The sequence below is a fragment of the Microtus oregoni genome, unplaced genomic scaffold (assembly GCF_018167655.1).
Source record: "Microtus oregoni isolate MIOR12 unplaced genomic scaffold, Mior012 000006F_ref0000085, whole genome shotgun sequence".
Lineage (NCBI taxonomy): Eukaryota > Metazoa > Chordata > Mammalia > Rodentia > Cricetidae > Microtus > Microtus oregoni.
Genome location: NW_024543065.1, coordinates 26,738,073 through 26,759,843, shown reverse-complemented (window position 1 = coordinate 26,759,843; position 21,771 = coordinate 26,738,073). Strand labels below are relative to the sequence as shown.

The 21,771-nt window shown below is 43.7% G+C and overlaps 1 protein-coding gene across 3 annotated transcripts in view; it reads right to left on the bottom strand.

Annotated features, from left to right (window-relative positions):
- Positions 1–5,341: 5,341 nt before the first annotated feature.
- Positions 5,342–21,771, bottom strand: part of Cdk19 (cyclin dependent kinase 19) — a 143,314-nt gene continuing 126,884 nt past the window's right edge. For all 3 annotated transcript variants that reach the window (XM_041653528.1, XM_041653529.1, XM_041653530.1), the window contains 7 exons: positions 18,111–18,254; positions 17,888–17,957; positions 15,076–15,148; positions 12,844–12,941; positions 12,040–12,118; positions 11,093–11,359; positions 5,342–9,438 (listed from right to left, as the gene is read on the bottom strand). In XM_041653528.1, the coding sequence (XP_041509462.1) occupies positions 9,310–9,438; positions 11,093–11,359; positions 12,040–12,118; positions 12,844–12,941; positions 15,076–15,148; positions 17,888–17,957; positions 18,111–18,254 (860 nt within the window). In that variant the 3' untranslated portion in view covers positions 5,342–9,309. The remainder of the gene's footprint in view (positions 9,439–11,092; positions 11,360–12,039; positions 12,119–12,843; positions 12,942–15,075; positions 15,149–17,887; positions 17,958–18,110; positions 18,255–21,771) is intronic.

The window sequence follows — 21,771 nt, the reverse complement described above, 5'->3', positions numbered from 1 at the left end:
GACATACCTCATGTGTGATTAATGAGTATGTAAAGAGTTAAGCTGGTGACTGACCCAAAATAAAGGGGACAGACACAACATTAAGGTGCAGATGCTGGACTTCACACTGTTTAGTTCATTCCAGGTCTATGAGGAGCCACAGATTTCCAGGAAAATGGTATCTAATGCCTAGTAAAGGTCTCTAAGGGCCTTCTAGAAGTCTGTGGGATTTAAGGGCATACTAATGGTTTTGGTATATGGCTAGCCTAGATTGGGGGGAATGTCAGTTTTTCTGGGCAGGGGTCAGTTTTTCTGGGCATGCTAACATGTACAGACTGGGCCCTATATGGAAAAGTTTTCCTAAATGACTCATGACTGTTTTTCTTTCTACACTGCAAGACAGTTCCATAAATTACTGCCTTGGGCTGTTTCCCAAGAGGCCAGTCTGGTTCCTATAATAATCTGCCCCAGATGATAGCCACACCATCATAAACAGTGTATTTATCAGCTCAGGATGAGGGGGTTGGGGATGAAGAGGGTGCTTTGTCCTCTTGTTACTGGAATCAGGACTCAAGGGGACAGTTAAAAGGCAGTGACTTAGCCCTATAGCTATGACCTCCAGGAGTATGAAATACAGGTGGACAGACACGCCCAGTGGGATTATCAAGCAGGCGTCTGTGCAAAGCGAAGTAGAAGAAGTAGACGCACTTAAAAGAAGGCCACCATTCTACGCTTCGCCCTGCTTCCAGTTGTCCTGGAGACTAAAGACGCCATGATTTTGAACAAAGGTGTGCCTGTTACAAATTTATTTATTTGTTTGTTTGTTTATTTTTGATTTTTTTGACACAAGATTTCTTTGTGTAACAGTCTTGGCTGTCCTGGAACTCACTTTGTAGACCAAGCTGGTCTAGAACTCACAGAGATCTGCCTGCCCCTCCCTCTCAAGTGCTCGGATTAAAGGTGTGCGCCACCACTGCTTAGCTATGTTACACATTTCTTATTAAAAGGGATGTGAGTCTAGGACATGATTACAGGCTGTTGGCCTGGACAATACTCTTAACAAGTCCTCCCTCTGTGCGTGCGGTATATGTGGTTTTGTAGTGGATTAGTGAAGTACAGTTATGCTAGCTCATGAACATATTGGTATTCCTAAGAATACTCTAAGTGCTAAAACTATCTTGGGTAAAACCGGTCTCTGGACCAGCCCTAAATTCCTATGCAATTGTGTCCCTGAGCTACAGGCTAGGTGCCTGACCACTTGACTCTCATGTCTCTGGAGCCCCTTTCGGCACATGTCACAATTGCCTTGTTTGCCCTCAAAACCTCAAACCAACTGGAGGTTGAGGCTGCTTCCTGCTAATCTGCTCGGGGCAGTCTCTCCAGTGGCTGAGAAAGACTCCATTAATAAAGACTACATTCAACTTATTCGGGCCTCTCAGGAGGTGTTTTTTTTTTTTTGTTTTTTTTTTTTTCAGTTTTTCGAGACAGGGTTTCTCTGTAGTGTTTGGAGCCTGTCCTGGAACTAGCTCTTGTAGACCAGGCTGGCCTCGCACTCAGAGATCCGCCTGCCTCTGCCTCCTGAGTGCTGGGATTAAAGGTGTGCGCCACCACCGCCCGGCTGGGAGTTTTCTTTTCAGGTACTCTGTAACAGTGTTATGTACTCTGCGTGCACAGGAGTGTGCAGAGGTCCAAGAACGTAGGCTACTCCCTCAATTGCTCTCTCCCTATTGCCTGAGACACTGTCTTTCTCTGAACCCGAAGCTCTGTTTTGGTCAGGCAGTACCTCTGTCCCCCAATGCTGGGGGTTCCAGGCTTAGGTAGACATGCCTGACTTTTTACATGGGAGCTTGGGATCTGAACTCAGATCTTCATGTTTGTAAAACAAGCACTCTCAGCCACTGACCCGAGCCTACCCATCTACCTTCGCTTTACTACTTTTATTCACCTAGCAGGGGGAGTGAATGGAGGCAGATAAAGCGTTAACTAGTACAAGGAAAACACAAGACATGCATAGTACACAGGACACATATACAACTACACAGGACATACATTACTACACAGGACACATATACAACTACACAGGACACATATACAACTACACAGGACACACGTTACTACATAGGACATATATACAACTACATGCGAAACCATGTGCATCACAGGACACATACAACTACATGCTAAACCATGTGCGTCAAACCAGACATCTATCACAAACCATCAAAAAAGATGCTCTTTTGTGGAGGCCAAATAATTGAGGAAAGTTGCATGGAAAGGTTTTCATCGTACTTTCAGAGCGAGCCCAGGACTTGAAAGGCAGAGGGTGAGACCCTCTTCTAGTGCCTTGCAGAGGGGGAGGGGACTGCTGCAAGCTTACTGAACGCCTAGAGGGCCCCAGCCTGACACTGATACCTGCACAGAAAACACAGAGGCCCGGGGCTGTTGGGCGTGGCCTGAGGCAAGGAGGGATTTTATTGTTAGAGCACCGAGCACAGTTTATCACCAGAGCCTGTCACTGCTGCTAAGGAATCGATGTTGCTAATTTAGGGACACTAAAAATGCTAATATTAGAGCCACTCATTTAAATATAGAGGCCTCAGAGCTTGGGGCATGAGAAGAGACATTCACTCACTGTAATCTTCTAAGGCTTGCAGACAACAAACTTCCCAGACACGACACCGCAAGTAAGATGAACCCCTCGGAGCTAGAGAGTTTGACTGATTCCAGAAAGCACAAATAAAATTGGAGTCTGAGTAGAAATTACAATATTTCAGAAAAGAAGTCCAGAGTCAGGGCAGCTCTTGCCATTGCTCTCTCTGGTTCTTACGGCTTGTCCTACGAGACTGGCTCTCTTCTTGGCTCCCATATGGCTATCACGGCTTCTCACTCAAAAATGTCTAGAGGTAGAAAGGGAACGTTAATCCTAAACTGAAAGCAAATCCTTCTAGACACTAAGCCCCACCCCAGGAGACTTTTTCTCGGGTTATACTGGTTGGTATGCTACACGTCCGTGCTTAAATCAATAACCTTGCCAAGGACAAAAGCGTTGCTTTCATTCCAATATCCATCCTCTTTTGCTACAAAAGCCCCAGCCTTCGTGGGAAGGCATGGCCACCCTGGGCAGAATGAGCTAATTGGTCTTCATAGAGCAAAGAGGAAACAGAGTGACTGTGGAGGTCACAACAGTGTGTACCCCACAACCGGCAAACTTTAAAATGCTTCCACTCATCAAAACTATGTATTTTGTCCATACACAAACTTGGCATAGTATTCGGCCCAGGATTTCAATACAAGTAGACAAACAATGCTTCTGACTGGTCACATTCGATAACTGCTTTGTGTTGGGTATGTACTGTATCAGTTGTAAGGGCCTGAAAGTGCCTGAAACCTGGGAGCATTGACCCAGTAACTCAATCTGCTAGGGATAGTACGTTCCAGTTGCTACCTAAGAGTGTTAAGGGTCCATCCAGTCCATGTTCTCTTACCCAGATGGCTTTGAGAACGGAAGGTGAGCAGAGAAGTTTTCCAAGGAAAGGTCTATCCTACAAGGAGCACAGGACCTGTGCTGGTGGTTGTTGAGAAAATGCCCTCACCAGATGGGCTCATGGGGCACTGTGGTAGAATGTAATTGGTCCCCATAAGCTCACAGGGAGTGGCACTATTAGGTATGGCTTTGTTGGAGTGGGTGTGGCCTTGATGAAGGAAGTGTGTTACTGTGGGGGCAGCTTTGAGATCTTCTATGCTCAAGACACTACCCAGTGTGTCAGTTGACTTCCTGTTGCTTTCTGACCAAGCTGTAGCTTTCACCACGTGTGCCTGCACGCCACCATGCTAAAGGGCTGAACCTCTGATTAAATGTTTTCCATCTAAGACTCGCCATGGTCATGGTGCCTCTTTATAGCAACAAAAACCTAAGACAGGCATTTTCTTAATTGATGATTTATGTGGGAAGGCCCAGCTACATCAGCTCCTGCCTTGCTGAGTGACCCAGAATATGTAAGCCAAACGATCTCTTTCCTCCCCAAAATGCTTTAGGTTAAGTGTTTTATCACAATGTACAATCGAAGCCTATAGGGAAAGAGCCAAGTTGGATGTATAGTGTCGATTTTACAACAAGCAGCTTTGTATTTAAGTCACTTAAAACATTCCTCACTCCACATCACACCTCTGACTGCCGCAGTGACCTCAGAAGGCAGACTAGATGGGCAGGCAAGTCCAACAGCACAGCCTTTCAAAAGGAGAATCTTGCTGCCCAACTCCACTCACAAAAATGCTGTTTATAAAATATCTAGATACTTTTCTTGAGTAGTGTTTAGAAAACTTTAACTTCTCTTCTATATGCAAGTCCCATTTGTTCCTGTGGTTCTGTGACATAACTTCCCTGAACAAGAGTACATTGCAGCTGGGCGGAGGAGATGCACATCTTTAATACCACAATCTGTGAGTTCGAGGCCAGCCTGGTCTACAAGGTCCAGGACAGTCAGGGCTGGTTTTATGTTGACTTGACACAAGTCAGTCACTTGGGTAGAGGGAACCTCCAGTTGAGGAAGTGCTTCCACCAGATTGGCCTGTGGGCAAGCTTGTAGTGCACTTTCTGTGACTGATGATTGATATGGGAGGACCCACCCACTGTGGGCAGTGCCACCCCTGGGCTGGTGGTCCTGGGTGATGTAGGTGGGCCTTCTGTCTATGTGTTACTTTCATTGGTCAAATAAAGAGACTGCCTTGGCCTTTGATAGGACAGCAGCTTAGACAGGCAGAGTAGACAGAACAGAATTCTGGGAGGAAGAAAGCAGAGTCAGGCAGATGCCATGATTCTCCGACCTGAGACGGATGTAGGTTAGGATCTTTCCTGGTAAGCCACCACCTCGTGGTGCTACACACATTAAGAGAAATGGGTTAACCAAGATGTGAGAGTTAGCCAGTAAGAGGCTAGAGCTAATGGGCCAGGCAGTGTTTAAATGAATATACTTTGTGTGTTGTTATTTCAGGTGTAAAGCTAACCATGCGGGAGCTGGGCGGGACAAAAAGCAGGCCTGCTCGCCTTCTCACTACACCTGGGTTCTAAAAGAAAGCAGGCTGAGCAAGCCAGGAGAAGCTAGTCCGTAAGCAGCACTCCTCCATGGCCTCTGCATCAGCTCCTGCCTCGACTACAAGCTACAACCTGTATGATGAAATCATTATCTTCCTCCCTGAGCTGCTTTTGGGATTTATTTCATCACAGAAATAGGAACCATAGGACAGACCTCCATAAGTGCACTATTCTGCCTACACACCTGCATGAGTACATATGTATGTGTGTAATAAATACTTTTCAATTAAAAAACTTTTTTTTCTACCCCTAAAAAAATCCACACAGGAACGAAGTCAATTAAATTTTATTTCAACCAAGAATATAAAATACATGTAACTTATCGTAGCTGAAACTGTCACTTTGAGAAGAATGGCTGGATAACTCCAGAGCAGAAGCCCTCAGTTCTGAAGAGGCAGCACACCCTGCATCCCCAGAATGGGCTAGAGGGCAGCCGGCCTGGAGTATACACATCACAGCAGAGCAAGGAGAGCCATGGCAATACCTACGATCATACAGAGGGGGTGCGTGCAGAAAATGACCAAAGAAGATAGACAGGTACATTTCACAAATAGGAATTATCAGAAATACAAACTAGTTTAGAAAGGACATACTGTATAACATATATAAAAAGTACTTTCAGCTGTTATTAAAAAGGACACCTTAGTCCTGGCTTTGTATAATGCTTTTAGTGTCTACCCAGACAAAGCTTTAAAAAAATTAAATAGTCTTAATTTACTCACTATAGGTGATAACAGTGCATTAGGTATTTCCCGTATAACACATCCACATCACTCCCTACTGGCAACAGCTTAGAGGAACAAGCACCTCCTCGGCTACAACGCACTTTTTGAAGTCCTCAAACATTGACCTTTGAGGTTATGATATTCATGACTATTCTCGATGATTATGGGGACCTAAACTGCTACATTTTGTAGAATATTATTACTTGTACTTGACTCCTTAAGCCTCCGTTAAACCCAATGGCTATCCACCGCCTTTCTCCATCTCCTGGGGAGCAGCACCGAGCTGAAGTCGCAGCTTCCCTGCTAGTTTTCCTCAGCGTGTAGCTGTGGCTACCCATTAACAAAAGCAAAGCAGGCTGCAAACTTTACTCTCCAATTCCTTTTCCCTCTAGCGATGAAAAGAGCATCATTTCAGAGGCACAGAGAACTGGCCAAGTTGCTGCATCAGGCACGAGGCAGTGGACTTGAATGCATGCTGGTGCCATCCGTTCCCGTCTTAAAGGTCTTAGTTTTGCTAGAGGGAGGTAGTGCAGGGCATCAGAATTCTAAGTCCTAAAGTCTCAAAAGCACAGGTATAAAAATAGACATGTCCTCCATTTCTGCATCTCACTGCATGGTTACTTCATCAAAAGGATTGCCTCAACCTCGTAATACCAGCCCTGCCCCAAGCTACCTTACTTTATTTAAGCTAGCCTGTCCCAAACTCCTGAATCCTTTCCTCCAAACACCCCTCCAAAAGCTACCTCTAAAAGTGACTTTTAATATAAAAAAACAGAAACCTTTCAACTCAATCCTTCAACGTCTCCCTAGACTTAGAGGTTCCCGTAAGGTGGAGGATGCCTCTGGGTCCCTAGGGGACAAAATAGTATGCAATACCTGTTCAAAGAGGAATGCACTCACTTGAGGCTCACCAAGGTCAATTCTACCCTTAAGAAGATTCACAAGCCCCACAGGAGGTCCCACCCCGTGGGCTATGGCCTTAATGTATATGAAAGGCTTTGCTTCCTTTACAGAGAAAGGAAACACGAACAAAAACTACTTCTAAGAGTACTGGGCACAGGTATGCGTCTACCCCTGAGGCAAGAAGAGAAAAGCAAAGGGCCGGAAGCAGTGGGTGATGTGGAACCCCGCTGTGTATATAATGGAGTTTTCTGGATGGTCCCCGGCGTGTGTGTCACTTTTACTAGGGCTGTCCTATAAATGTGTAAGTGCGTATTGCCAGAATTGTGTATTCAGCTTGCATACAAAGAACTCTTAGTATTTTGTTCTATACACAGACCGGGACTAATGTCTTTTATTAAACGTGAGCTCACTTGAGGGCAAGAACTTCTGTTTATTGTGATTCCCTACAACCACTTGGTAGAATGGACTCTGTCCATACGTGTCCCCAGTTGCTGCTGAAGGCTGCTGTGAACATTTCAGAGATGCATAGATGCCTTTTGTGGCAGTTAATCACCGGCTTTCTCCTCGAGAGGTCAGTCACATACCTGCTTCTCGATAACACTGTTTACTATAAAATGCAGAGGCTTAGGGATCCGATTGGGTTCAGAGTAAACAAAAGGGCCTTCATCTCACAGACATTTCTAAGTCAACCACGTGTCACTGGATTGGCTGTAACAAGGAATGTGTCTTGCTCTCTGCTTTTCTGCCCGGCAGAGCACTGAGCCTGTGAGGGAGCGGTGGCCCTGGACACAGGCTCTAGGGCACCACACAGAACTTTATATAGGTAGCTACATTATGCAGGAGGCTGAGTCTTTCTTTCTAAAATGCAAGGGATAAGAATCATGGAGCCAGTCAGAAATTCCTCCCCGTGAAGCACGCCCATGACCTCGTCAGTCTTGGTACGCAGGTCACTATTCAACCTTTATTACTATTCAGAAGCATTATTATGCTGAAATCAGTATGGTCCTGGCTGGCTACAGTATCACATCAATAGTGCAAAATGTATACTGGCTTCTAAAATCTTATTTTACTTGAATATGGACCCCAGAGTATCATAACCAGGTAGATAAGTTCACAAGAATAGTTTTTAAAAATGCATATAGTTTGCATATACAACAACTGGCTATTTTTCTAGCTCAAGAAACATTGAAAACAAGGCTGGTGCTGCTAGTAGCATCAGAACAGAGATGTTCTTGCCCCCGGCACTACAAGGGGGGCTCTAAGCCTTTACATTTCCTCTTGACTCTGGAGGGCGAGGGGTTCTTTAGAAGTAGCTAAAAAAGAACTCCCCTCTAATTCGTAGATCATGGAAATGCAAATATTCACCTCATCTACTTTACACTATCTGCCCATAGTTTTTAGGCACAATTATTAAATTTTCTCCTAGGGGCAAAAGAAAGCATTCAGTGCAATAAAAAGATTCTTGACAGCGTTAAGTCTCAGTAACAACAGCAAAATTATGCATACATAATACATACTTTGAACATGGATAAAACCTAAAATTTTAACATGCTTTAAAAATAGTCACTCTATGCCTAATGTAAATACAAAAGGAAAACACTGCAGATGAGTGAACGGGCTTTGAGCTGAGTATCCTTGATTATGTAAGAAAGTCACTCATGCTGACCCAGACGTGGAGAGACTGGAGGGACCAAGGCTCCTCTGGAGAGGCCGATGCCTCCTTGGAGGGGAAGAAAGGTCCCTTGATCAGCACGACTCCTCTGTGAAGCCCTGTGCAGTTTACAGTCTTTTCAGATTTCCCAGGTGGGTCCCAAAGGACCATGTTCCATCAAAGCTCTTGAACCCCCCTTAGAGTAGACTTAGCTACATGAAGGTTAAAATTATAATTTTTAATTACTGAATATTATTCAGAATATGCTGCTTCTGGGAACTAAGTTCCTCATGAATGATTATAAAAACCACCAACTACTTCAGCTTTTCACAGCATGAGCACGGCAGCTGCAAAGATCAACACTGGTTTGGCTGTGGGGACCCTCTGTCCCACGCTTGCCTTTACTAGACCTTCCCTGAAAGAGATAAATAAAAACCTCATAGTAAAGTACTTTGGGACAGCAACAGTTTCTTTTTAAGACTTCCAAGAGCAAAGCAGTTAGTCTGTGAAGACTGTGTAGTGCTTTAAAAGGTGCGTGACTTGTGTTGTTCAATCAGTTCATGAAGTATAAAACTATACACCGCGGAACCCTGTTCCTAAAACATTGAAGTCCTAAGAAAAGATAAATTATAATGATTGCTACAGCGTGAGAAAGGTGCACCAGGAACTCCTTCAGAAAGTGCTGAAGGATGCAGAAGTGCTGGGGCAGATCAGAGGCTTCACCAGGGAAGTCCCAGAGAAATTCATGCGGGAAGAGGGCTGGGGACACTTCACAAGATCTTCTTCCTAAGTCAACCAAGAAGAGATAGTCGTCCTTCAGAACACTCAGTAGGCAAAGGTTTCCTCTCTAGTGAGCTCTGCACGGCGGCATCACAGTCTTCACTCTGGGGCTCTTTGCGATGCAGATCCTGCCCTGCTGGAGGCTGTGCTACGCTGTCCTGGGCAAGCAGAGGCAGTGGTCAGTACCGGTGGGCCTGGTGAGACGGGTGGTACTGTGTGCTCTGTTGAGATGAGGCGTAGCCTAGTGTGCTCTGGGACTGGGAAGACCCCTGAACGCTGCTTTGGTAATTCAGGCGAGAACTGGAGTGCTAGAAAAAACCAGGAAAGTGGGGGTTACTGACTGCAGAGAGGGGCTCAAGATGCCAACCACAGCAGGACAGAGATGAGGTCCCTGGCTCCGATCCACAGCAGCTGATATGTTCTGCTTATCTGAAACAGCAGCCTGCTTAGACTGCAGCTACCCTGGTTGGTGTTGAATCTGACTGTGCAGTGGGGAGGGTGAGCGACACTGGTAAAGAAAGGCAGACAAACTTAACCTTTTACAGGATTAACATTTGACAATGAAACAATTAATTTAGTAAATGGAAAAATGGCATCCATAAGATGTAACTGCACACTGTTCATTCCCACTTTCATAATTAGTGGGGACTGGGAAATCACTCTAAGGCAGAGTTTTTGGAGGCAGAAACTAGGGACATAGAGAACCTGCCAATGAGCAAACAAGCAAGGTTGACAGGGCAGGTTAGCAGTAGGGAGGTATTATAAATGTCAGGTAACATCCAAACCAAACATTCTCACCAATAAATCTTATTTCCCATCTAAAAATTAAACAAAGCAATTTGTTACACGGCTGGCCTCAAGAGACCAGTAGACAGGCAGCTTTCCCTAGGCTGAGCACTGTGCTGATAGAACTTTATAAAGACAGTATTTTCTTTTTCCATAGGAAAAAAGTGCATCTCCCCCCCCCCGTGTTTGTGTGTGTGTGCGTGTGTGTGTGGGTGCGCGCGCGCGCGCGTGTGTGTGTGTGTGTGTGTGTGTGCGCGTGTGTGTGCGTGTGTGTGTGGGTGCGCGTGTGTGTGTGTTTAAGGCAGGGCTGTCCTAGAACTCACTATGGAGGCCAGGCTGGCCCTGGAACTCTCCACAACCTATCTGCCTCAGTCTCTCGAGAGCTGAGGTCCCAGGGGTGAGCCACTATACCAGGCTCTTCCTACTGAAGTAATAATCACATCTGCTTATTGAAACAACCCAAAATCTCACCCGTGGAAACTGACAAGGCAGAGTCTCCTCACAGAATAGTCCAATCTGAACACAAGGTAAAAGTAACTCAGAATCGAATACAAGAAAACAGAACATGATATGCTTTAAGACAGTGTGCTCAAACAACCCTAGAGGTTTCACTCCCTATAAATCCTAGAACCAGATGTGAAAAAAGCCTTTTCCCTTTAGCTTAATTAGTGGTACAGCTATAATTTCCTTTCTGTCTGAACACAAGAAGCATATCTAGAGTTAACATAATTCCAGTACGATTTGCTTCTGAGAGCTGTTGCTTAGCCTTGGTCATTTCTCAAGTCCACAGGTTACCGACTGACTATTCCCTCCAGTGAGAGCATTCGTTCTCAAGATTTGTCTCTACTCTAAGTGTTCTTGAATTTGTCCAATAAGACACTTACCTAATCTGTGGCCAATACGGATAAAGTTCTGACATTTTCTTAAGGAGCCTCCCGCCTCCCTCCTTTCTCTCCTTGGGGTGTTAAGATACACAAGTCACAATACAAAATATCTCACAATTGCATGAAACGTGATTAAAAATCTTCCCTTTCATGTAATGCCAGAAACATAACCTTCTAGTTTCTAGGTCAGGTTCTGGAGCTAAGAACTATATAGCTCTAAGAGAATTGGTTAAACGTCAATTTCCCATTTCATAAAATATCTTCATACCAAAAAGGAGCAGTCATGGAGTACCTGATAATCTGCCGGCATAACTGGCCCGCCCGAGCTTGCACCCGAAGGCCCAATGCGGGGCTTCTTGTTTGGAGGCACCTGGGTCAGGCCGGAGTCCTGGCTGTGCTGCAGTCCTGCTCCAGCGCCAGCCCCGCCCGCCGCGGCTCCACCTGCTGTCCCATTGGTCTGGGCACTGCTCTGCTGTGGGGGAGGAGCCTGGGGAGGGGCTGTTGCCTGCGGTGGGGGGGCCGTGGGCTGCTGATGCGGATTCTGCTGCTGTCCCTGATTCTTTTAGTGGAGTCAGGAGGGGGAGAAAGATTCGAGATTTACTGTTAAGCCAGACAAATGGAAAATGCACTTCCCTACTTGATACACGTGTGACTGGTGACACACCTGGGTATAACCTGGTCACTTGACTTCACTACTTGATACACGTGTGACTGGTGACACACCTGGGGTATAACCTGGTCACAAGGGATGACTGGAAAGAATGGAGATGGGTAACCTCCAAAATACATCATTCCCAAATACTAACATAGTGAGCCCCGAATAGCAATGTGTAGCATCTCCAGATGAAACAGACATTTCGGTGGGCACCATAAGGCACACAGGAAATACCATCACACTCAAAGCCCTTTCATCAGGACTCTGGACACCAGAGCAGTGTGAGTGGCTAATACTTCCAGTTAGCATAGAGGAATGGAGTAAGGCCCATGGAAGCAGAGCAGGGTGGAGATGACACTGGACAAACAAAACAAGGAAGAACTAGGAATAGAATGGACTACTAAGACAAAACAGAAGTTCAATTTAAACTTCAAAGTACACCTCCAGTCTCCAAACTCCCACAAAGCACAACATAAGCATGCTAGATGAAAGGCGGGCAAAGGCATAGATCATCAAATCATGCCCCTCAATTATCCTTTTGCAGCTCTCCCGCTCAGAAAGTCAGTGGTGCACGAAGCTTATACCTTGTCGCCCTTCTCTTCCGGTTCATCTTCATTAAGGAATTCTCTTTTGGGGTATGGAATCTGGCAACCAGCAAACACACTAAACCATTTAAAAAGAAATACATGTTAGCCAGGCAGAGATAGGTGGATCTCTGTGAGTTCAAGGCCAGCCTGGTCTACGAGTGAGTTCCAGAACAGGCTCCAAAGCGACAGAGAAACCCTGCCTCGAAAAACAAAACAAGAGATACCTAAAATGTGTGACTTTATCACCTTACTTTAAAATTAAAAATTTACTTTTTCTTTCTTAACCTACATCCTATACTTTACCATGACTGGTGTTTGCAGGACACGTTCCGAACAACTTAACTGAAGCAGTCCTGCAGACTGCCACTCTCACTGCCGAGGGGGACCGTTGGGCTGCTGCTAGCAGGCTCACGTGTGACACGGCGCTCCGTCCGCACTACTCACTCCGTCAGCACCAAACTAAACTTTGTTTTGCTTAAACATGAAAATAAATTTCCCTTCCAGGAAAAAAAAAAGTTTTCTAATATCTACAAGCCCAGAGCACGAGCTTGGAAAGGGCTCTTTCCAACCCTGCAGGCTGTCTGTGCACCCATGGTTGTGGGCGTGGCTTGTGCCTGAGCCAGGTCTGTTCTGTTCTGGCTTTCATCTAGGAAGCTGGTGTGGGCCTTTCCCCGAGGAGATGTTCTCTGTGCAGTCTTCATCAACATAGCAGAACAAGTCAGGGAAGTGTTCCCCTGGCACTCAGCAGCATACAGCACCATCCAGTTGGAGCAAAGACCGTGGAGAAGAAAGGGTACGTACTCTAATGTGGGCAAGGGGTCCTCCTGAAAGTAAGGGTCCTGCAGAGCCTGCTCTGAGGTGATCCTCTTCGTTGGATCCATGGTAAGGAGTTTCTGAAGCTAGAGCAACACATAAGAAATGTGACAGCCCATGAGAAGACTGACTTTTGTATCAATGTCTGACACAATGGACTTCAAATACACCTTTTACACACTGATGCACACACACGTGTGTGTTTAGAGTAAATTCTTCCACATAGGGTCCAGGGATTGTGGAACAAAGCCAAGTTGTCAAAGCTTGGCAGCATGTGCCCTTACCTATGAGTCATCTTGCTAGCCCTCATATCATCTTGCCCAGCTGACTGTATAATTAGTAGACTATATACATATTTATGAAATTACCATTAAGGTCCCTTAAAATTCTTTTTTTCTGATATGAACCATTTAAGAAACTAAGACTAGAAGTCAAGGACGATTCTCAATAGAATAAGATTTAATTTCTCAAGCATCCAGCAATCAATCAATATCTCTCTCTCTCTCTCTCTCTCTCTCTCTCTCTCTCCAACCCCTCCCCTTTCATACTCCCTCCCCTCCATTTCTCCTTCCTTTTCAAAGGAAAAGACTAGCTGGGACAATTCTGCAGTAAACAGGACAAAGGAGCTGACCAGGTATCAGCGGGGAGAGAAGCACTAAACTTTCCCTCAGGAAAGAGAGACTCAATAAGGAATGACTGAAACCCCTCTTCACTTAAGAGGGGACAGCCTAAGGGTTTAACTGCTGCTCAAGAGACTGGAACTGGAATTTGATAACAGCAATGTCATTGTACTCTTACCCATCAAAAAAGCCTTTCTTGTCTTTTGATTAATATGGACTTAAGAAGATTGTGATATGATAAATTGTGGATTTATTGCTAATTTCCACTCTAGAATTATGGTATTCACCTGATGATGTTTGTAAGGGCTTATAAGGTGTTGAAAAAAGTTTGACGGGCCCTATAAATGTTTGGATTTAATTGTGGATTTATTGTTAATTATAATATTGATCTGATAATGTTTGTAACTGCTTTTAAGATGTTGAGAAAAGTTTGACTCACCCTGTAAATGTTTAGGTTTAATGCATATGTTAAGAATTTTAGATTTTGATACAATATAAAAAATTTTAGAGGTGCTCTAAACCAGCTGAAGAAACATTTTTAACTCAGGCAATCCTCCTCTCATTTAAATAAGAGACTACAGTCTTTAGGAGCATGGTTATTCATGTAACATTATGATTTCTCCTGACAAAACAGTATGGCTCCAAGACACAGAACCCAAAGGTATTTCTCTCCCTTAATTTCTTTTCTTCACAAAGTAGAGATGGGTTTGAATCTTTTCCTCCCCAGGTGCCTAAGACAGGAGCCCACATAATTAAGATGCCCATTTCCAAAGACGGGTAAATTGGATAAAAGGAGAAGTCTTTGCCTAAGGCAGATGTGATAATCTGTCCTGTGCTGAAGCACAGGTTTTATTAAAATTAATAAGAGGGAGTGGATTGTAGGGGCATATTACACAGGCCCATATTTCTACATTGGCCATATTTCTACTGTGGCCAGAATTTCAGGCCACAGTTTGCACCTGCCACACAGGAGGTGGTCACCTAGCCTTTTTAGACAAACTGATGCCATCCTAGACAAAGGGTCAGGATCTGCTAATGGCGCTCTGCTCCTTCTTTGTAAATTTGGGAGGCTGCCTGGGAAAGAGGTGTTAACTCAGTCTACGTGAGAGAGCAGGCATACAGAGCAGACATTGATAGGAAGACGTGACAAAATGGGCATAGAAAGGTGTGGAAATGACCACAGTCAATCTCCTGGCTACCTAGGAAACAGAATGATAATGAATTTCACCATCAGAGTACATTTTGGCATAAAAGCTGTTTGGAGAATAAACACGGGTGAATTTTCAGGGTGTGAACTCAGGGTTTCATGAGGGATCCCTAAAAACTCCCTCTTGATAAAGTCATGTGAGTTGTGCCTCAATTACTCCCACGCTTCCCCTCTGGTCTGAGAAAGAATTTATGTCAGGGCTGGATGCTGACACAGGAGGAACACCCTACTGTCAGTGGGGAGCACCTACCAGGAGGAACACCCCGCTGCCAGTGGGGAGCATCTACCAGGAGGAGCACCCTGCTGTCAGTGAGGAGCACCTACCAGGAGGAACACCATGCTGCCAGTGGGGAGCACCTACCAGGAGGAACACCTACCAGGAGGAACACCTACCAGGAGGAACACCTTGCTGTCAGGCTTGACCTTGTGTTTCTCCATGTACTTTATGAGGCTACTGTTGGCATACCTGCAAGGATAGGAACGCACATGATTTGTATTCCTAAAGGACAGTTCTAAGGCAGGTTTCTATGTGCAAACACATTACTGAATACCAACACATTATGAAAAAAAAAAACCAGTTGTTAAACACGACATATCAGAGTCTTTAGTGCTATAGTCACTTTGGGAATGCTTATGTGTAACCATTAGAGCAGAAAAATACATCTGTCTTGAAACCCAGCAATGGCTCCGAGGCACGCTCCCTCTAAGAGACGGCTGGCTTGGTGTCTGCTCTTGAAGTACTGGAGATGACGAGTAGGTCATGCATGTTATGCCAGTGCGCTCTACAGCGAACATCATCTTCCTACATCTTGCCCTTTTTATTTTGAGACAGGTCTCACCAAGTTGTACAGGCCTCAACCCACCCTTCTGTCTCAGCCTCCTGAGCAGCTAGGATCAAAGGCCTTTGTTATCAGGCCTAGCTTAGAGACACTTTTAAACACGAGTATCAGAACAGACAAGAATACTCTTATACTAGCATTTCTACGATATAAAACAAACAATAACAAAACCCCAATCTCCAACCTATAAACAGCCAAATATCCACATATTAAAGAAACAGAAATATTAGGCAAACCAACTGTTAATATATTCAGAGTAAATGAAATGTTATAAATATGCAAAACTGAATAGGGAAGATGAATGACACCATTTACATAAAGCTCAAAGACATATCAAACTAAATAAATATCAGAGCTAAAACTGTGGGATTACAAACAAAAATCCTGAGTACCCAGTCTTCCTTGTAGGAGGGAAAACAGAGAGGTACCCAGAGACATCAGCACACTTAGTAGCATTCTACTTCTTAGACTAAGAGGTGAGTGGAAAGATATTCATTTGATTATTCTCAGTATACAATATTTGTATTATTTCCTATTTATGAAATAAAATTTAAATGGTTTCAAAATATAAAAAATATGAATTATATATATAAATATATAAACCATTGTCAGTGTTTTCATAATCTCCCTTTCTGTCTTTTATTTATTTTTGAAGCAGAATCGGTGCTTCTTAAGACTGTTTAAATAGGCCAGGTGGTGGTGGTGGTTGTGGTGTATGCCTTTAATCCCAGTACTCAGGAGGCAAAGGCGCGGGCAGAGCTCTGTGAGTTAGAGGCCAGCCTGGTCTACATACTAAGTTCCAGGTCAGCCAAAGCTATACAGAGAAACCCTGTCTCAAAAATCAGCCAAAACAAAAAACTCCAAACCAAGCAAGTGTTATAGAGAGAGGCTCTGGGGAAAGACTCAAGAGTACAGACGTGGCCCTTAATCCCAGCACTCGGGAGGCAGAGGCAGGCAGATCTCTGTGAGTTGGAGGCCAGCCTGGTCTACAAGAGCTAGTTCCAGGACAGGAACCAAAAAGCTACGGAGAAACCCTGTCTCGAAAAATCAAAAAAAAAAATTATTTCCTATACATGGACATTCTGGCTGCACGCTTTTCTGTGTACCACATGCTCAAGCAGTACCTACTGAAGGCCTGAAGAAGGTGTAAGATCTCGTGAATCTGGAGTTATGGAGAGCTGTGAGCTGCAGGAAGGTCCTGGGAATCTGAGGAATTCTTTTATCAGATCCTCTGGAACAGGAAGACCCACTGTGTGTGGCAGCAGTCTACCTATCTTATTCAGCCCTGTGGACTGAACAGCTTCTCAATTCCCAGACTCCTAGTATGAGATGACCGACCAATGGTTGACTGACTGGACTACACCCTATAAGCCAAGCTACTAGAACTCACTCATTGACTGACTGTCTGTCTGTCTCCCCCCACCCCCACACCAGTTTGTTTCTTCACAGAGAGAATCCTGGCTAATAAAGCCGGCCTGCACTCCCCTTCATGTCCAATCAACATGTCTGCCTGCAGCAGTTTGTTTTATTTGGATCTTGGACCATGTGCTCTTCCTTGCCATCCTTCCTAGTTTTTCATGACAGCATCTCAGTCACCAACTCAGGTAGGAATAAAACCACAGCAATTATATTGAACTGAGGCCTAAAATGTATTAAAACTGTAACTTTTTATTTGGGGGAGGGTGTTGAGACAGGGTTTCTCTGTGTAGCCCTTGGCTGTCCTGCATCTCACTCTGTAGACCAGGCTGGCCTCAAACTCAAGAGATCCCTCTGCCTCTACCTCCTGAGTCCTGGGATTAAAGGTGTGTGTCATCAGGCCTGGCCTCTGGTTTTAGATATGGCAGCCTTAAATTGGGTATATAGTTAAAATCATTTGCAATATATTCTTTTTTACAGGACAAGTAAACCAACCCCGAGCTTCTGGTTTAAACCTCTATCCTTTTAAAAACAAGTGCATGTTTCTACTGAAGCTACAATATGCAATTAAGGACCTGAGTATTTGTATCATTCAGCACGTTCATGCTGAAATCTAATCCCCAGAGTGGAAGTATCAAAAGGGAGGCCCCTCAAAGGCATTTGCTGTGGAGGGTTCTGCGTCTGTGAATGGCATAGATGGCTCAGAAATGAGGCTCTAAGACAGTTCACAGCCTTCTGCCCTCCCACCAGAGGAGACACAGCAACAGGGTACTCTTTAAAGTGAAAACAGTCAAGCCGACCAGACTCCAAACCTGCCAGCACACCTTCATCCTGGACTTTCCAGCCTCCGCAACTGTCAGAAAATTAATTTCTGGTGTCCAGGCATTACCGGTCCAGGCTTTTGTTTGTTTCCCCAGCACAGAAGAACTACAGTAATCGGGGTCACTTACGTTGTTCTTCTAAAGTCCTTCTGAAGTGTTGGGTACTCCGGCATTTTTCTAATATCTTCCCAGTCTTTATCTTAAAGAAATTATTTATAGAAAATATCTTATTAAAAGTCTCCTATTTTTTTAGTTTAAAAATAAACATAAAACAAACTTTATGCATGTTCTTACAAAGAAACACGTTTGAAATATAACTCCAAATGATATTTTAAAAAGGGTAACACATTACCTGCAGGAAACCCCATGACACTAAATATCCGATCTAGCTGGTCATGATGGAAAGGATTGCTTGTTTTTATATCCTCCTGACGACAGTGGAAAATAGGCTCTGAAGTCAACAATTCAGCGAATATGCAGCCTATTGCCCATATGTCTACAAAGGGAAAACATTTTATGCAAATGCATTAATTTCCTTAGTTACAATTCCTTGATAGAATTCCAATACAGACAAAAATATATTTTAGTAGAGCAATATGTAAAGTATAATAAACATAACGAAGAACCATACAGTAGCTGCAGATTAGTTCAGTTGATAACATGCTTGCCTTGAATGCACAAACACAAAGGTTTAGGCTCAAGCCAGTACCACAAACCCTACAGCCATGGTGTCACACATCTGTAACCTGAGCTTGTGGGAAGTAGGAGAATCAGAAGCTCCGTCAAAAGTGCAAACCAGCCTCCTTAGATATTTAAAAGTAAGAAACACAGAGCCAGCAAGATGGCTCAGTGGCTAAAGGTGCTCACACAAAGGTAGAAGAACAGAAGCAACTCCTCTGACCTCCACGTGTGTCCCGAGGCATGCATACGTGTGGATGTGGGTGGCACACAGTGAAAAACAGATTAACACAAATAACATGGGATGCCTTATCATAACAGTTCTGAAGCCAAAGAAAAGAAACATTTACTTATAAATTTCCTGGTGGAGAAAGGCTTAGAAAAAAAACCTAAACTTGGCAAAAAAAAAAAAAAATTCCTCATGGGAATTTGAGAGAACTTCTCACTGTATAGTCAAAGCTGGCCTCAAATGTGTGCGCTTTCTGCCTGAGTTTCCCAAGTGCTGGGATCCCAGGCTTGTGCTCCCACACTCGACACAATGAATCCCTTTCTAACTGTCACCGCTACTTTAATCACAGAGGCATTTAACTGCTGATGTAACAGTTCATGACACTCAGATCTGACAGAATGAAACAATATTCCTATCTGTTAGCACAATAAATTCTTAAGTCTGTACAGAGAGAAAAGAACTATAGAAAACTCAAATTCTGCCTAGAAAACCCCAAGAGTCCATTTCCCCGAACAAATTCAGGCTTGATCCCATCAGCACTAAATAATTTAATGAGTTTTACTACTCAAAGTCACAAGACATAATGTATTTGTAGAACTAAGATTATACCTACAATGTTTTGCTATATGCATAAATGAATTAACTTTTGAGATAAATATTCACATTTGCTCATTTTGATAAAAGTTATTTAGTAAGTTTTAGAATAGAAAAATACAGCTATGAATACAAAAAAAGAATAGTTTACCACAATGCCAAACACATCCTGAAGATAAACTACATAAACAAAGAGTTTAATTACATCCATTAACTAGAATAAACGTCAGTACACTCTGCTGTAAAAAAGGCTGCCCAACATGAAGCCATGCTGGAAGGCCTCTCCTGTCTGACCATTTAGACATTTCCCTCCAAGAAATCTGCCTTCTGGATAATGGGAAATGGCCCTCAGTAACTGCTGTCTACCACCCCCATTACTGCTATCATTTAAGGCTATAAAACATGACCTAATCTTCCTTCACGACACAGCCACCATTGTCATCACGGACATCCCTTAACACCACATACAGTCTGTGTCAACTTTTTAATCCTTTCCCACCTGTCACTCTTGTCCCTAATGGCTCCATCATCTCGCTTCCTCCTGGCTTCTAATAAGGGCTACACCACTGTGAGCTGCCAATCATGTCAAATCCTGATTGGTACTTTTGAGGGACAAAAGGCAAAATCTAGACTTCTCTGTGAACTGTTAGCATAAAGAACCTCAGAGAAGAAAGCAATGTTTTAAATTCTGCCTCCTGCCAACATTATCTTATAATTCAGTATTTCCGTCTAGCTTTTGCATCATTATACTTGTTCCTGACACAAGCCAGGGCTGGAGAGAAGTGAAAATGAGTGAGTGTGTACCTGTAGATACTTTAAACACAGAGATAGCTCATTTGGAAGTTATTTTTCTCTATCTTAATAACCTCCTAACTTCTACTGTGAATGGATTATTAGGACTTATGATTTTGTTTTGGAGATGAGATAGGATCTCACTTGTGTGTATTGGGCTGGCCTTGAACTCACTACTCACAACCTTCCTACATCAGCATCCTCCCAAGTACTAGCACTTCAGGAATTAGTATCTGGTAAGTATGTTTCTATCTTAAGTACTAAATCTCATTAACTGGGCAGAAAAGTTACATATTGGTTAAAATTCAATTTCAGTTCTCCTTACCCGAGGGAAAAAACAGTTGATTTTTAATTTATACCCAATTACATTTATTCAAACCAACCAAATAACAACAGCAAACCCACCACATCTATTTCCTTCCAACAGCAAAGGGAAGCTGAAAAAGAAAAATTCCACAATTGTGCTTCTCCAAAAGTGTGCTGCTCCCCAGGGTGTAGAAACACAGCAGAACTGTGCAGGGAAGTCCATAAAAAGCTGGATTTACTGAGGACTTACTGTATGTATAACAATAACTTTAGTGGGTATGGTCACTGGAATGAGTATGGCCCCATAGGGTCTTATTTGACTATTTGGTCCCCAGTTGGTGGAACTGCAGCCTTGGAGGAGGTGTGGCCTTGGAGGAGGTGTGGCCTTGGAGGAGGTGTGGCACTGCTATGGCTTTTTAAGGTTTCAAATACCTATGCCATTCCCAGTTAGCTCTCTTTGTTTCCAGCTTGTGGGCCAAGATGTAAACTCTCAGATAATGTTTCGATCATGTTTTCCTGCCTGCTGGAATGCCCCCCACCCCCCCACCATGATGGGTAAACCCTCTGGAACTATGAGCCCCAAATTAAATTCTTTCTTTTATAAGTTGCCTCAGTTATGGATTTTTGTCAGAACAACAGAAAAAAGTAAGACAATGAGAAATAATTTTAGAAGAAAAAAATTTTGACTACTAACTCTTTTCTTAATGGGAAATCCCCCTTTTATATGTTATACTACTTGTAGGTGTGGGCCAGGGGCATATGGATTGCTTCTGAGTCCACACATCTACCAGGCATGTTCAGCCTTTGAGCTGCGTGAGTCCCAGGATAGCTATGAATATGGCCCAATGCATTTATGGATGATGAGATCATTTTACATGTTGCAATGCCAAAAGGATGAACACTCCTGCCATCCCCCCATGCCCTGAAATTATATTCCATCTTGCTTATTTTATGGTTCTATCTATCGATTTCCAGCTAGCACCCCCCCACACACACACGCACACATTCTCAGACTACTTCTGCCTTCTGAAGTTATCTAAGGTACTGTTCCCAGCAACTGGTAGGAAAAGACCTAGATAACGAGAAAAGCAAATCCATTAGGTCGGAAAACGAAAGAGCCACACGAGTACTTAGCTCTCGTCACTCTAGTGACAGCATGGCCTCAGCAGTCTCTGATCCAACTGGACACAGGTCCAATGTCATACTCCCATTCCTCTGTAGTCAAACACACTTGTCCCCACAGCTCTGAGAACACTTTTTGCAAATGCTTGGTAATTTATGAATATTTTATAGTTACACTGATTTATAATAATTTACATTTATATTAACACATATTTTGACAATATGCTACAGAATCTGGATTTTGGACACTTAGACCTTCTGCTTTCTACCCAGGGATTAATCATGAGGCTAA